Source organism: Myxine glutinosa, chromosome 1 (genome assembly GCF_964187855.1).
Source record: "Myxine glutinosa chromosome 1, kmMyxGlut1.1, whole genome shotgun sequence".
Classification (NCBI taxonomy): Eukaryota; Metazoa; Chordata; class Myxini; order Myxiniformes; family Myxinidae; genus Myxine; species Myxine glutinosa.
Genome location: NC_136261.1, coordinates 100746084 through 100762315, shown reverse-complemented (window position 1 = coordinate 100762315; position 16232 = coordinate 100746084). Strand labels below are relative to the sequence as shown.

General features: G+C 50.3%; 1 protein-coding gene across 2 annotated transcripts in view; it reads left to right on the top strand.

The window, feature by feature from the left end:
* CREG1 (cellular repressor of E1A stimulated genes 1) overlaps positions 1–16232 on the top strand; it is a 100787-nt gene that overhangs the window by 2842 nt on the left and 81713 nt on the right. The window contains exon 2 of one of the 2 annotated variants that reach the window (XM_068115828.2): positions 6127–6254. In XM_068115828.2, the coding sequence (XP_067971929.2) occupies positions 6127–6254 (128 nt within the window). The remainder of the gene's footprint in view (positions 1–6126; positions 6255–16232) is intronic. The other variant, XM_078775176.1, reaches the window with a different exon arrangement.

The following is a 16232-nucleotide window of genomic DNA, read 5'->3' as shown; positions in this document are numbered from 1 at the left end:
TTTGACATATGTGAAATACAAAATTTTGACACTCTCTATGCAGATCATGAAACCAATGAAGGGGGTTTTCAAACGCGTATTGGTCATAACTTGACCATTCATGTTTTTGATGTTGGACAAGTAACTGTAGGCAGTATCCAGGAATGGCAGGAAAAGTCCTTCTCGTGATGTCATGAGTGGTGCCTTGTAGTTTCGTGCCAATGGATTGCGAGAATTTAGAATGTCAAACAGTTTGTCCAATGTTTCAATGTATTGGCAGGTAGCCTCACTGCCCTGAAATTCTGATAGTTGCAAAGTGTCCCTGCAAAACCGAATTGCATCTGCCACACTAGTGCTCAATGTCTGAGCGGCTGTGTCCACCTTCATGACATTGCTCTTCCACTCGATGTGTTTCCGGGAGAGCTTATTTCCCAGACGCAAGCCTTCCCTCTTCTGCAGATCAAAGAGTGCCTGGATGTATTTCCACGCGATGACTTTTTTGTTGCCATCCTCCATCATTTTCATGGATCCAAGACAGTTTCTTGCAAGTTTAAGCATGTGACATGCATCGAGTACAACACAAATTTTCTTTTCGGGATTTGCTGGGTGGGGAAATGTTGGTTTCACATTCTGCGGCGTGATGTCGGCACCTAGCTCACGTAACATTGTCAAATGAGCGGACGGTCCATCGCAAGTTAAGGAAACCACCTCTGCACCGATATCATGCAATTTTAGTAGACATTGTGTCACCAAATTCGCCTGTTCCTTCCCCGACAATCCATTTATCATAAAGTATGCTACAGGCACTTTCCAACTGTCATTCAGCTTCCATTCCCCGATTCCGATTCCCCGATCGACGTGGGAGCCCCAGCTCCTTCACTAGCAGACAAGACAGCCGGCTTAACGTTCGCCAGGATGATCAGTCGCCCTGCCCGTGAAATACCAGGATCGGGATTCGTACCAGGACCCTGAACAACTTCCTGCCCTACCTACTGCTACTGCGAAGTGGGAAGGCAATGGCAAACCACCTAGTGCTGTAATTTATACAACCCTCATTTGCAGTTATTGGCATCAGATAGCTAAGGAAAAATAACAACTATTGAACAATAAACTTCCAATTTAGTTGCATGTTCGAGTCCGGTGTATTGTATTACTTGCCCTGATGGATGTGGACGAATGTCACAATCGGCTTCCCAATATGGCCGCCAAGCAACTTCCGCTAGCTTCAGCCGACAGCCGTCATTGGCTCTCCAGTTTATTATATACCTCCGTGAAGGCAGGGGCATCCATCTCCCTGAGGTATCAGAAGGACACCCGCATACCCGGTTATATATATATTTATCCCTTGAATTATATATTTTTCAATATATATTTATTTATTTATTACTTGCAAAATCGAAAGATTTTTCAAGAATATTGTTTGGTTCCGTTTATTTATTTATGTATATATATATATATATATATATATATAATATATATATATATATATATATATATATATATATATATATATATACACATATATATATATACATATATAGGTGGCACTAAAATAGGGGGTCAAATTTCAAACGCATGAAAAATTATGGTCTTACCATTCATTCAAAGTGGTTCCATTTATTGTAGAAATCACACATGCAAAATTTTATGCAAATCGTATAATATTTAGGGGTTGCTCACCGCCAGTGTATATGTATAATTGTATAATTATGCATATATATTGTTACGGATCTCGGGGGGTCGGCGCTCCCCTTATCAAGGGGGGATTAATCCCCTTGTCCTTTAAGTTGGCCGTCCCGAGTCCTGGGAAGCTATAACGTCCTTCCCGGCGCGGCGTTAGGTAGGGTTTGCTAGGACCTAGGGGTTCGCTGCTACCTAAGTACTAACGCCCGCCGGAAATGAGGGAATAACTCCCGCTCGAACCACGGATATGATGGATAATGCCGAGCGGTTAGCAATCCGCGGTCCGAGCCATTAACAAAGACTAAACCCGATTCTAGCGGTTCCGAAATCGTGCCACAGGTACTCAATTGAAAGAAAAGACGGATGCGATCGGATTAGGGAAAAACGAAGAAAGAACAAGGTAAATTTATTAACAACCAAAAAGAAGAGGAAAGGAAAGAAATATACAAGAAGAAGAAGAAGAAGAAGAAGCAGGATACAGGGCAGGCTTAACTACACAGTCTTAACTTAACATCCCAGGACAAACATACACACTCACACGGGATTGTAGTGGGTAGGGTGGAAGGTCCAGGTAGATGATCCAGGCTCCAGTCGACCCCCGTCCAGGCTCCGGCTCCGCGGGCGAAACCTGGCAGGCAGCTCTGCGTATCGTTAGCGCGCGACCGGACCTTACATATGGCGGGGGGGGGGGGGGGGGGGGAGGCTCGTGTCCTTTAGCGCACGTAATACTTGAATGGCTGTGCCAAACGCGCCCTCTCCCAAAGGTCCTCTCAATGCGCGTGCCTCCAACAAGTCCTTCGCAAATGTGCGCTCCTGGATCAGTCCTTTCAATAAGCGCATATACCCACAAGTCCGTTATCAGCGCTCTCTCCCAACGAGTCCATTGCGCGCAGGTCTTTCAAAAGGAGTCCCTCGAAAGAAGTCCGTTTGCAAAACGCGTATATCCTCCAGTTCTTTATATATACACATAAATAAACGGAACCGATCAATATCCTTGAAAAATATTGTATAAATGTATAATGTATAATGTATACATATACACACACTACATGACCAAAAGTATGCGGACACCCCTCATTAGTGGATTCGGCTGTTTCAGCCACACCCATTGCTGACAGGCATATATAATCAAGCACACAGCCATGCAATCTCCATAGACAGACATTGGCAGTAGAATGGGCCGTACTGAAGAGCTCAGTGGCTTTAAACGTTGCACCGTCATGGGATGCCACCTTTCCAACAAGTCAGTGCATCAAATTTCTGCCCTGCCAGAGCTGCCCCGGTCAACTGTAAATGCTGATATTGTGAAGTGGAAACGTCTAGGAGCAACAACAGCTCAGTCGCAAAGTGGTAGACCACACAAGCTCACAGAATGGGACTGCCGAGTGCTGAAGTGCTTAACGCATAAAAATCGCCTGTCCTCGGTTGCAACACTCACTACCGAGTTCCAAACTGCCTCTGGAAGCAACGTCAGTACAACAACTGTTCGTTGGGAGCTTCATGAAATGGGTTTCCATGGCCGAGCAGTCGCATACAAGCCTAAGATCACCATGCGCAATGCCAAGCCTCGGCTGGAGTGGTGTAAAGCTCGCCGCCATTGGACTCTGGAGCAGTAGAAACGCGTTCTCTGGAGTGTTGAATCACGCTTCACCATCTGGCAGTTGGATGGACGAATGTGGGTTTGGTGGATGCCAGGAGAACGCTGGCTGCCTGAATGCATACTTCCTGTTGTAAAGTTTGGTGGAGGAGGAATAATGGTCTGGGACTGTGTTTCATGGTTTGGGCTAGGTCAGCTTGAATCTGTTTGGCAGTGGATTGAGGTGCTTTCTCCACCATTTGAACAATCCTTCACTGCAATCTTTGATCACGTATTCTCTTGCGGCCACGTCAGGGGGGTTGGCTACAGTGCCATGGGCCTTAAACTTCCTGATAACATTGTGTACAGTGGACACAGGAACATCAAGGTCTCTGCAGATGGACGTGTAGCCTTGAGATTGTCCATGCTTGGCTACAATCTTGTCTGACCTCCTCAGACAATTCGCTGGTTTTTCTTTCTTTTCTCCATGCACATTGTGGCACACACAGTGACACAAAACAGCAGAATGACTCCTTTTCTTGTCATTGACTGACTCCTCCCTGACATTCAAACTGGTTGAATGAGTGATTTTTATATTGCAGGCACCTGCAACTCACCACGGGTTAGTTCAATTCCAAAGTAAAGGAGAATCACCTGCTTGAAATCTAATTATTTCTAACAACTTCTGAAAGGTGCCAATAATATTGTCCGGGCCATTTTAGGATTTCTGTGTGGAATAAGCTAAGATTTAGTAATTTTTTCAGCTTTTTCTGTTTTGTTCCACTCCAAACTAAAGAAATACGTATGTGGATACCAAAGATTTTTTAATTACAACAATTTTTTTGGAAGAAATGGTGCATTATTTGAAAAAAGTGCAAGGGTGCCAATATTTTTGGCTACGACAGCAACCTCCACCAAAAGCCATTGCTGGCAGACAGGTCATCTAGTTGTATGCCCTTCCAATGGACGGCACACATTGATGTGTCGCTCTGCATGTGAAACACCAGGATGACAGTTTATAGCTGGGTCGAGATTCAAACCCAGGGTAGGCAGCTCAAAGGTGAGTGAACATACCTGTAAGGTTTGTAAGCACTCCTGCCACCTCTGCAATTGAGGATACAACAATATAAGTTTCGTTAACTTCAAAGTGACCAATCTGAGAATTGCTGGGTTGTATTATCTATCAATAAAAGGATCACAAGATAGGTGTTGGTGGGGAAACTGGATGGCTGGATACTAGAATGTTAAGTGACTCTTCACCATTGAGAGATAGGGCCAAAAACGATATATAAGCACGATATCTCAAATGATTATGAATCTCAAATGATCAAAGATTCAGACGAAACCTGGTGGACAGGTTGGGTGTTTGAGAAGGACGAATTGATTCGATTTTGGTGAAGATCTGAATCCAGATCCGGATAAGAGATTTATTTTTAATTTTCCAAATGATTCTTCACAATTGAGAGATAGGCCCCAAAACGGTATATACGAGTTGCATGATATTTCAAAAAGTTGTGGACGGGTTATGACAAAACTTGGTGGATGAGTTGGGTGGTTGAGAAGAACAAGCTGATTCGATTGTGGTTAAGGCCGATTAGATAAACGTAAACTGTCTAGCCTGGCGGAAGCTTGCTCTCTGCCGAGTGCCGTTTTGGTGTTGATTTATTGGCGCTGAGGAAGCGCCTCTAGCGATTGACTTCCAGCCAGTGTAACGCTAATTCCTGTCACAGGAATTCTGAGATCATATAAGTGGGCGTGGCAGTTCCTGATTGGTTCGTGTTGGGGAACGCCTTCTCGCTGCCGACGTGACGTAAATTCGCGCACGCGCACTGGTGATTGGCGCTGAGGAAGCGCCTCTAGCGAATGACTTCCAGCCAGTGTAACGCTAATTCCTGTCACAGGAATTCTGAGATCATATAAGTGGGCGTGGCAGTTCCTGATTGGTTCGTGTTGGGGAACGCCTTCTCGCTGCCGACGTGACGTAAATTCGCGCACGCGCACTGGTGAAGCTTACTCGATCTTACTCGATCCCATATTACATGTACTTTCATTGCATACAAATTATACTTCCTCCTAGAAATTCCATGCCCGAACCTCAGCGCAATCCAAGAGGATTCACTTGTTCTTTTTCAAAAGTGAGAAAAAAGCTTCAAAGTTTAAATGCAAGTTTTATTTTTGAAGGAACATGCAGCTCAGTTTCTACTGGCTGATACATGCACTGATGCACATGTACATGATGTCCTTCATTATTGGTATAAATGTGGTTGTATATAATATACAAGCAGAAGCCCAAGGCAAAAATACCACAATATTAAAAAAAAACTAAGCCTGCTATTCCTGTGGTGGTTTGCATAGTTCAAAATGGGAGGTGATATATTTCTTAAAAGCCAAAAAAAAAAATTTTTCAGGAGCAATTGAGGCAGTGGTCTGTTGCCTATACACCACCCGAGTTCAATTTTCTTGTCTGATTGAAAAAAATTTGAATTTTCCCAAAGGTTTGGATTAATTTGAAGCAACTCTTACTTAATTTCGTTTTCTCCGTGAAGAGCATTGCCGTGTTTCAGGGTGACAGACAGACAGATAGCATTAGCCTATTGTGTATATATAGACTGGACAGGTGGTGCAACAGGGCAGCAAATTTTTAACAGAGTGTGACAATAACCTGATGCAGGCAGGCCTGTTAATTGTTGACGTAAGTATAAAATTAGCTTATCAGGGAAAAGAGTGGGTTGAAAAATTATTATTCTTAAAATATCACAAAGCATTGATAGTCAATGACATGAATGATCAAAGCATACATTGCATACATACAAGCATACATATTATTTTATACATTGTGTTATCTGTCATATCAGTTCTCTTAATCTCATGGTTACTTTTTGTTGCAGTCCTGCCATGTTGTGCTTTCTAGTGATGCTTTGTACCCTCGGAGGATCTCAGGCTCGACTTCCACCTGCACGTGTTGCTCGCGGCCTTGTTCACAAGGCTGATTGGGTGGCCCTGGCTACGATTCAGCGTAAGTTACATCTTCTTTGTTGGTAATGGTTGTGGCTGTATTGTAAAAATAAACGTGAACAGCACTCGACAGAGCGCAAACCTCCGTCAGGCTGAACAGTTTACATTTTGTATCCCACCGATAGTCCAAATTTACACCCTGACCTGAACCAACATCTAATCAGCTTGTTCTTGCCGCATACCCAACTCATTCACCGACTTTTATCATAACCCGTTTTTTTTTGTTTTATCATATCCTAACCAAGGTCTACTATTCGGAGAAATGGAGACCATTCCACAAGCTAGCAGCCTGACACTACTCCCACCGCCTGATGCTACCCCCCTCCCCCACTGCCTGACACTACCCCACCCCCCGCCCCCACAGCCTGGCACTCCCCCCCACAGCCTGACACTCCCCCACAGCCTGACACTCCCCCACAGGTTGACTCTCCCCCCACAGCCTGACACTCCCCCACAGCCTGACACTACCCCCTCCCCACAGCCTGACACTACCCCCTCCCCACAGCCTGACTCTCCCCCACAGCCTGACTCTCCCCCACAGCCTGACTCTCCCCCACAGCCTGACTCTCCCCCACAGCCTGACACTACCCCCACAGCCTGACACTACTCCCCCCCCACAGCCTGACACTCCCCCACAGCCTGACACTACCCCCCCTACAGCCTGACACTCCCCCACAGCCTGACACTACCCCCTCCCCACAGCCTGACACTCCCCCACAGCCTGACACTACCCCCACAGCCTGACACTCCCCCCACAGCCTGACTCTCCCCCACAGCCTGACTCCCCCACAGCCTGACTCTCCCCCACAGCCTGACTCTCCCCCACAGCCTGACTCTCCCCCACAGCCTGACTCTCCCCCACAGCCTGACACTACCCCCACAGCCTGACACTACCCCCCCCCCCCCACAGCCTGACACTCCCCCACAGCCTGACACTCCCCCACAGCCTGACACTCCCCCACAGCCTGACACTCCCGCACAGCCTGACACTACCCGCACAGCCTGACACTACCCCCCCCACAGCCTGACACTCCCCCACAGCCTGACACCCCCCCCCCCCCACAGCCTGACACTCCCCCACAGCCGGACACTCCCCACCACAGCCTGACTCTCCCCCCACAGCCTGACACTACCCACACAGCCTGACACTTCCCCCCACAGCCTGACACTTCCCCCCACAGCCTGCCTCTCCCCCCACAGCCTGCCTCTCCCCTCACAGCCTGACACTACCCCCACAGCCTGACTCTCCCCCCACAGCCTGACACTTTCCCCCACAGCCTGACACTCCCCCCACAGCCTGACTCTCCCCCCACAGCCTGACTCTCACCCCACAGCCTGACACTTTCCCCCACAGCCTGACTCTCCCCCCACAGCCTGACTCTCCCCCCACAGCCTGACTCTCCCCCCACAGCCTGACTCTCCCCCCACAGCCTGACTCTCCCCCCACAGACTGACTCTCCCCCCACAGCCTGACTCTCCCCCCACAGCCTGACTCTCCCCCCACAGCCTGACTCTCCCCCCACAGCCTGACTCTCCCCCCACAGCCTGATTCTCCCCCCACAGCCTGACTCTCCCCCGACGGGTTGACTCTCCCCCGACGGGTTGACTCTCCCCCGACGGGTTGACTCTCCCCCGACGGGTTGACTCTCGCCCGACGGGTTGACTCTCCCCCGACGGGTTGACTCTCCCCCCACAGGTTGACTCTCCCTCCACAGCCTGACTCTCCCTCCACAGTCCACAGCCTGACTCTCCCCCCACAGACTGACTCTCCCCCCACAGCCTGACTCTCCCCCCACAGCCTGACTCTCCCCCCACAGCCTGACTCTCCCCCCACAGCTTGACTCTCCACCGACAGCTTGACTCTCCCTCCACAGCCTGACTCTCCCTCCACAGTCCACAGCCTGACTCTCCCCCCACAGACTGACTCTCCCCCCACAGCCTGACTCTCCCCCCACAGCCTGACTCTCCCCCCACAGCCTGACTCTCCCCCCACAGCCTGACTCTCCACCGACAGCTTGACTCTCCCCCCACAGCCTGACTCTCCCCCGACAGCCTGACTCTCCCCCGACAGCCTGACTCTCCCCCCACAGACTGACTCTCCCCCCACAGCCTGACTCTCCCCCCACAGCCTGACTCTCCCCCCACAGCCTGACTCTCCCCCCACAGCCTGACTCTCCCCCCACAGCGTGACTCTCCACCGACAGCTTGACTCTCCCCCCACAGCCTGACTCTCCCCCGACAGCCTGACTCTCACCCCACGGGTTGACTCTCCCCCCACAGCCTGACTCTCCCCCCACAGCCTGACTCTCCCCCCACAGCCTGACTCTCCCCCCACAGCCTGACGCTCCACCGACAGCTTGACTCTCCCCCCACAGCCTGACTCTCCCCCGACAGCCTGACTCTCACCCCACAGGTTGACTTTCCCCCCACAGACTGACTCTCCCCCCACAGCCTGACACTTCCCCCCACAGCCTGACTCTCCCCCCCACAGCCTGACTCTCCCCCCACAGCCTGACTCTCCCCCCACAGCCTGACTCTCCCCCCACAGCCTGACTCTCCCTCCACAGTCCACAGCCTGACTCTCCTCCCACAGCCTGACTCTCCCCCCACCACCTGACTCTCCCTCCACAGCCTGACTCTCCCTCCACAGTCCACAGCCTGAGTCTCCCCCCACAGGTTGACTCTCCCCCCACAAGTTGACTCTCCCCCCCACAGGTTGACTCTCCCCCCCACAGGTTGACTCTCCCCCCCACAGGTTGACTCTCCCCCCCCACAGGTTGACTCTCCCCCCACAGCCTGACTCTCCCTCCACAGCCTGACTCTCCCCCCACAGGTTGACTCTCCCCCACAGCCTGACTCTCCCTCCACAGCCTGACTCTCACCCCACAGGTTGACTCTCCCCCCACAGCCTGACTCTCCCTCCACAGCCTGACTCTCACCCCACAGCCTGACTCTCCCCCCACAGCCTGACTCTCCCCCTACAGCCTGACTCTCCCCCCACAGCCTGACTCTCCCCCCACAGCCTGACTCTCCCCCCACAGGTCGACTCTCCCCCCACAGCATGACTCCCCCCACAGGTCGACTCTCCCCCCACAGGTCGACTCTCCCCCCACAGGTCGACTCTCCCCCCACAGGTCGGCTCTCCCCCCACAGGTCGGCTCTCCCCCCACAGGTCGACTCTTCCCCCACAGGTCGACTCTTCCCCCACAGGTTGACTCTCCCTCCACAGCCTGTCTCTCCCCCCACAGCCTGACTCTCCCTCCACAGCCTGACTCTCCCTCCACAGCCTGACTCTCCCTCCACAGCCTGACTCTCCCCCCACAGCCTGACTCTCCCCCCACAGCCTGACTCTCCCCCCACAGCCTGCCTCTCCCCCCACAGCCTGACTCTCCCCCCACAGCCTGACTCCCCCCCCACAGCCTGACTCCCCCCCCACAGCCTGACTCTCCCCCCACAGCCTGACTCTCCCCCCACAGCCTGACTCCCCCCCCACAGCCTGACTCTCCCCCCACAGCCTGACTCTCCCCCCACAGCCTGACTCTCCCCCCACAGCCTGACTCTCCCCCCACAGCCTGACTCTCCCCCCACAGCCTGACTCTCCCTCCACAGCCTGACTCTCCTTCCACAGCCTGCCTCTCCCCCCACAGCCTGCCTCTCCCCCCACAGCCTGACTCTCCCCCCACAGCCTGCCTCTCCCCCCACAGCCTGACTCTCCCCCCACAGCCTGACTCTCCCCCCACAGGTTGACTCTCCCCCCACAGGTTGACTCTCCCCCCACAGGTTGACTCTCCCCCCACAGGTTGACTCTCCCCCCACAGGTTGACTCTCCCCCCACAGGTTGACTCTCCCCCCACAGCCTGCCTCTCCCCCCACAGCCTGCCTCTCCCCCCACAGCCTGCCTCTCCCCCCACAGCCTGCCTCTCCCCCCACAGCCTGACTCTCCCCCCACAGGTTGACTCTCCCCCCACAGCCTGCCTCTCCCCCCACAGCCTGACTCTCCCCCCACAGCCTGACTCTCCCCCCACAGCCTGACTCTCCCCCCACAGCCTGACTCTCCCCCCACAGCCTGACTCTCCCCCCACAGCCTGACTCTCCCCCCACAGCCTGACTCTCCCCCCACAGCCTGACTCTCCCCCCACAGCCTGACTCTCCCCCCACAGCCTGACTCTCCCCCCACAGCCTGACTCTCCCCCCACAGCCTGACTCTCCACCCACAGCCTGACTCTCCCCAGTCACCCAGTATACCAAAGCAGCAATGCTGGCGCAATGTCCCTGGAAATGTTTGACACGCACAAATGATGGATAAGCTCAGATTATTGGGGCCAAATGGTTGGTTGATAGAGAGAAAAGGGATTTGAAAACACATGAACTGAGCCAGGAAATTCTTCCACAGAAACCTGCTATATCTCATGCACAGATTCATCCCATCTCATCTTCAATTATCCTACCCTTCTTCCCACCAATGGTACATTGAATCCAGTGATAAGGCAGTTGTCCTGAAACAACTCACCTTCTCTTCCTGGAAGGCAAGTCTGACCAAACGCAATCTGAGTGCATTCCAAAAAGCCCGCAACAAGTGTGTGTCCACCAGGGCCGCCGAGAGCCAGAATGGTTCCTGGGGCAATACCAAGTGTCGGGCCCCCTTCAATTTTTTGTTTTAAATCAACCTATAGCTAAGGAGGTTTTCATATTTTCGTCAGACCAAATAAAACACATGCCATGGTTAAGGGAAATTGGGGTGTTATTCATTTATTCCTGTGGGAGCAGGAGTATCCGGAGTTACCAGTGATGTTCTAATCCTGTTGTTGGTCTTTTGAAGAAATCAATTTGGTGTCTTTTTCTATTTTTTGTAGGTGTATAAAACACCGCCCTACCTACACCCAATAAGGAAAATTTATATTTAATAACACACACACACACACATGTGAAGAATCAGCTCTTCGTTTGCAAAAGAAGTCCACAATAGCCTGGAATGGCGCAGCTTTATTAAAAACCAACTTATACAGATCCGGAAGAAGCCAAGACATCTATAGCAAGAGCCAGTCTCATGCCAAGTCAAGCCTTCCTGAAAACACATTGATTCCCAGTCCATTTATATAGGGACACGTTTTATCAGGAAATCTCCGAGGGAACAAACAAAACTGGGAGAGGTTCCTCCCCGGTGGGCCAAGCCCCCACCGTCATCCGCCCTGTTATTCGGGGGAGTCAGCCCTTCCTTATCATTCGGACCAAATGTTTCTCTGGGCTCCGAGAAAACAGAAATGTAACTCACAAAGAGAAGAGTGTATGCTTAGCCAAACAAACCCATATATTTTATGGGTTTGTGTACATGAGTAATTCAAAGCATGTTTATACAGAGTCATGCGTTGCTGTGATTAAAACAAAATATATATGGTTAACGATAGGTTCATGTCATTCTACTAGCATTACGCAAAAACACGCGCATGTGGGCGTGGTTTTACGACCAGCCTCGAAAAAAGCACACGTATACAATTGTCCAGCATGACCTCATTTTAAACACAAACTGAAGCATGTTTATTAAAATTCAGGCGCCGCTATGATTATATAATTAATGTTTTTCAAGTTTATATCTGCAATTCGAGCACTCCGCTTGAAACTACACATTCCACGCGCGCATGAACGTCCGACATCCAGCGTCCGATATTCAGCAAAGTCGCAATGACCCACAATGCATTTGGGCACACATCCTCCGAGCAACCTCATACAGCACACCCGTGACTCGCGGCTCGCTCGGCTCTTGCCTAAAAACACAATAACTCTACTCTAACTTCCACGGAGCCGCACGGCGGAAACGCAGGTTTGTACCACATTTTAATAAAACGAACATTGCCAGGATTCTCGGATAGACGTTTAATTTCACAACACACATGACAAAAATCCGATTTAAATTCAGAGATCGCCGATCGACCTGGCACAACCATCTTAACGCGATGACGCCACGCCGCCCCCCCCCGTCTTGGCGCGCACCCTCGTGCCTCCGCACGAATCTCACACTCCCTGCACGCCGCTCTATTCGCGTTCCCGGCGGGGTTTACCTCACTTGGGACATGCAGTCGGCTGTCATAACAGAGAATTGTCAATAAAGAATCTACGACTTGACATTCCTTCCTCTTGTCTCGTCGAGACAAAGTATCTTAAGAGACAACGTGCCACATCGGGCTTTATTGAAAAATAATTGTGTAATGCGGGTATTGAAAAAATAATTGTAATGCGGGTATCTCCCAAGGGCATATCGTGCGCCCAAAGCGCCTCGCCTGGCGATTTGGCGAGCGTGTCGTGCGGTGCGTGCTTGGAACCTGAGGGCTCAGAACATGAAAGTCCATTAACGTTTCGGATCCACAACGAAGAGGTCTGGTCCAGATGAGGTTCTGCTCCGCCAGAGGGCCACCACCTCCTCTGCGGAACTTGCTCCCCCCACCCTTTGCAGACCCAGTCCTTGCAGATCTTCGAAGTTAATCAACGATCATGCCCATGAGGTCCCTCACGTGCTGCTGTTCTGGGGAATACATAATATTGTCAGTATCTTGTGTCTCAATTTCCTGGTCAGGGTACAGAGCGTAAAAATCCGATTCACTTGAAGCATTTGAACTTAATACATATGAAGCAAAGAGAGGAACTTCCTTTATGTCAAAGTCTCCCTTGGGCGCCTGGTCGGCTTGCGGGTCTAGGATATCCACGTCGGGTCCCTCGACCGCCAGACCCAGCGTCGCAATCAGATCCATAGTTGGGTTTAAAGGGGGCGTGCAGCTGTCAGCTTGTAATACATAAGCAGCGTTAGCCAGTACACGCAAGGGGTTTATAGCACAAGTATCACAGTCATCACATACACCGTTACAGGCAGCAGCCAGTTCCCACATGGGATCCGCACAAGTATCACAGTCATTACATACACCGTTACAGGCAGCAGCCAGTTCCCACATGGGATCCGCACAAGTATCACAGTCATTACAAAATTCAATGCAATTTTCTGGAGCGCCGGTCGCAACTGCCTTGTTGAAGGACCCGTTCAGGTCGACGGCCTCTGTGGTCAGAGCCATAGTCGTTGTCGGCGGCTTTTTCACTTTCCATCCTGTAAAATACTTTCTCATACAGAGGAGGACTAGAGATTTCATTAGTGCCCCCCAAATTACTACCCCGATTATCACAGCCAGTGCGGTCAATAACCACTTCACTATGGTGCCCGTCCATCCCTGGAACCAGTCAGTGAGCCAGCTAAATGTATAAGAATTTTCGCGCGCGATCCGATCGATCGTCAGGGCGTGGCTAGTTTCCCTTAGTCTCACTTCTGCATCACCATTGTACGCATGTGAATCACCGTATCCAATAGTATGTCATGAGCCGTAGCGGTGTCGTTTGCCACCTTTTCTAGGGCCAAAGCCAATTTGTCTATTCGGAAACTATCCATGACTGTGCCCGCTCCTGGGAAGAAGAAACCAAACACCTTTCCCATAGACTCCCGTGTAGTTTAGTGGTTCCATCTTCGTTCATGACTGACCTCTTATAACGCCTGTCCAAGGACTTTGGGTCTAGCTCATCCAGTATCTCAACGTCAGGAAGAACTGAACCCAGATAACATGTGCCCCCCCAATTATTTGGTAAATAGGGGTAAGCCTTGTCGCCGCATATAAACATTGTCCCATGGGGTGGGACCAGGTGGGTGGATAAGCACTGGAGTCCCTTTACCACCCCATTAATCCTACTAACCCCCCTAGAGAATGTTATAGCCGTTATGTTGTGGTTGTGTTTATCTTGCAGTACTATTCGTAATGTAATCCCCGAGCTCCCTTGTCCCAGCTTCCCGGGGAGAGTGTAGGCGCATTCTGATTCTCCCATACGCAAGTGGCCGGAACCCTGGAGGCAGACCTTCCCTTTCTGTGGTTTGACCCAGACGGGGGCAGGCCTCTCGGCCACATGGGCAATCATTGACGGGCGATAATTAAATTGTCGATTGCAACTCTTGCCGTTGTCAACCCCTTCTCTTTCCAGCGTGGTGACTAAACATGGGGAATCGATAGGTTGTGAGCAGAGGTCATTGAGGGACAGAGGTAGCACTATCATGTGTATTCCTGTGGTGCCTGCTTGGGGAAAGCGCATGCACGACCAGCAGTGTGTCCTATTTTGAATTGTTGCCACCTCCCTGGCCACTTTCCAATATGTGTTTTCCCCCCTCTTTGGGGCCTTATCCTGGGGTTGCGGCGTGAGTATGTATTCGATGCATGGTATGTAGTTCCTTTCGCCACCGGCCGCGCCAGGGGTCCAGACGCTGCACCGGACCTGCATGGTCATGTCTTTCCCTAGGCGTGTGCGTGTTTGTAGCTTAAAATCAGGGGTTCCCCATTTGTATCCTGGTTGGGCCAAGGTCTTAATGCTAGCTTGCCCATCTTCCCGGAACTCTCGTTGCTTTTGTAGTACCATGCCAACGCGTCCAGGCCCTGCCGACAGTGCTAGCCAATTTATGTTCACCCAATTTGTGTGCAGGGCTTTCTGTTCGAAACATGGTAGTGATACTCTTTGTCCCCATGTTACGGTGAGGTGTCGGGTTTCGTTTTCGCATCTATTGGAATCGGAGTTTCCCCTAGCTGCTGTCGCTATCAATAGTATTGTACCTATGATTAGGCCCATCCTTACTGTGGTTGCTGTGGTGTAGTGTCTGGTGCTTGTATGGCCAACTTACAGTGCGTGGCGTGGATCCACGAAGTCTTGCCCTCGCAAAAGACTGCCGTTGGTGTAGTCAGCAACACCTGGACTGGTCCCTTCCACCTTGGTTCCAAGGCGTTCTTGCAGGTGAAGTGCTCCACGAACACCTGGTCTTTTTCCTCTGGTGGAACACCTGGTCCACAAGTCTCCTGGGAGCGCCTGGTCTACAGGTCTCCAATTCATAGATTCAATTCATTCAATTCATAGTTTCATAGAACACCTTTTCTCCAATTTCCTAATCCACTTTTTTCAAGTGGATCCAATTTTATCCAATATTCAATTTTTAAATTCAATCCCATTTAATCCAGTCCAATTCAAATTAAATTCAATCCTTCTCTCAGCATCCCATTACCTGTTTCCAACATCAATAAAAATAAAATTATAAAATTAATAAAAAATCAATCATCTCAACTCTCAAATCGAATCAAAAAATAAAAATAAACGAAAATTACTTCAGCGAGAGTTTCAACTAGAATTAACACAAACAAACCACCATTAACCTCCATTAACACAAACAAACCACCATTAACCTCCATTAACACAAACAAACCACCATTAACCTCCATTAACCTCCCCCTATTATTTATTTATTTTCACGAATAAACAAATAATAGAAATAACCTGGTCTACTTCCAATTTCAATTCTGGTCAGTTCTGGTGTCTGGTCACACACAATGTTTTCCTCACCCACTGTGATTCGCTCAAAATAGATTCTCACTGTTATGTCTGAAATTCGTCTCATGAAAACCCATTCAAGAGTCCGGTGTGACAGACAGCCAAACACATAGACACGCCGAAGACCCCAGGGTACCCATCAAACTAGCTTGTCCCCAGATCCACAACACAGCGAAACATGTAAGTTTACTAAAATAATCACTTACTCATAACTAATACTCATACCACTAATTACTCATAATAACTCATAATTACTTATGTAATTACTCATGCCAATACTTACTCAAAATAATGTAATATCCCAATCTTCACCCCCTATGCAAATCGAAGCACCCCGGACGATCCACAACCAATATCAACCACTGTAGCCGCCTTCCCCTCCAGGCAGCCACACACAGCCACGTACATCTCCACCCACGTCACACAAGACAACAGCCAACCAGTGTGTCCACCACACAGAAACCTTTGGCAATGCAACAACCGAACTCCCAGACAACCAACAACAAAACCCAATCCATCTCCATGGCTCATCAAGCAGTTCCAACTTAATCCAGCTTCACATACCGATTTCCCCAAAAACTCGTGA